At 42.5% G+C, this 1,294-nt stretch overlaps 1 protein-coding gene across 1 annotated transcript; it reads right to left on the bottom strand.

Moving 5' to 3' along the window:
- Positions 1 to 725: 725 nt before the first annotated feature.
- Positions 726 to 1,088, bottom strand: LOC136118395 (putative CENPB DNA-binding domain-containing protein 1). Its single transcript, XM_065871680.1, has one exon. The coding sequence runs from the start codon at positions 1,086 to 1,088 to the stop codon at positions 726 to 728; it is 363 nt and encodes a 120-aa protein (XP_065727752.1).
- Positions 1,089 to 1,294: the final 206 nt, after the last annotated feature.

The raw sequence follows: 1,294 nt of genomic DNA on the forward strand, positions 1-1,294 counted from the left end.
ACTGTCTTTACAAAAAGTGTGACATAAATAGTGTTTCTTGAAAGTTGCTGTAACTCTGTGGTCCATAGGTTGGATGAGCAACATAGTACAGTATTCGGGGGCAGATGCACTACTTTGATGTTGGGATGAAAGTGGTCCATGAATGGGGGGTGACCCAGAACATTGTTGAGCAGCAAAAGAATGTTGAACTGGACATCCTTCTCCAAGCAATATTTCTCTACCTCCAGGATAAAGTGGTAGAAAAACCAGTTCTGGAAAGTGGCCTGTGTAACCCAGGCTTTGGGGTTACTCTTCCACACAATAGGAAGAGAGCCCTTGGCTATGTTTTTATGGGCTCTTGGGTTCTCTGAATGATAAGCTAAGAGAGGCTTCAGCTTCATATCACCAGAAGCATTGCCACCAAACAACAGAGTTAGCCTGTCCTTTGCTGCTTTATAGCCTGGCATCAGCTTTTCCTCCTTACTGATGTAACTTCGGTCTCACATCCTCTTCCAGTACAGTTGTGTCTTATCCACATTAAAAACCTGCTTGGGTAAATACATGCCTTCATCAATAATTTCTCAAAGCGGTTCAGGAAATTCCCCAGCAGCTACCGTATCTGCACTCACTGACTCCCCACTTACTTTTACATTGTGAAGGTTGGCTGTAGCCTTTAATCAATGAAACCAGCCATGGTTGGCATTAAAAGATTCTGATTCTTCGCCGTGTTTCTTCTTCAGGTCTTCCTAAAGGCTTTTAGCTTTCTCTTGAATCAGCATTAAGCTGAGTGGGACTCGATGCTGAGGCTGATCCTGCATCCACACACTGAGAAGTTTCTCCATCTCCTCCATCACTTTTCCACACTTCTTCAATATTATTGTCGATATCCTTGGCACAGCAGACTTCACATGTTCCATGATCTTGTCCTCTTTCTTTAGAAGTGTGCCAGTGGTTGAATGATTCATGTTGTAAGAACAAGTGATGTCTACCATCTTTTCATCTCTCTCCACTCTCTTAATTATTTTCACTTTTGTTTCCATCGTTATTGCTTGGTGCTTCTTAGCAGTACCAGCTACATCACCACAGCTTTTACGCTTGCTTCCAGACATCCTGGGCTTGAAGTAAATATACTGTGCTACTGTACTCTATGCAGTTCTGTACAGTAAAGTACACAAAAGCACAACCACTTGTAGAGGATGCATGCACTTGACAATGCACATCACATATGTGAACTAACTGATGTGATTGAACATGTGAATGCATGCTCACATCTTTGAAAGTTTGCAGCTTGAAGGTTTGTATGTAGGGGACTTAC

Source organism: Phocoena phocoena, chromosome 2 (genome assembly GCF_963924675.1).
Source record: "Phocoena phocoena chromosome 2, mPhoPho1.1, whole genome shotgun sequence".
NCBI classification, from domain to species: Eukaryota; Metazoa; Chordata; class Mammalia; order Artiodactyla; family Phocoenidae; genus Phocoena; species Phocoena phocoena.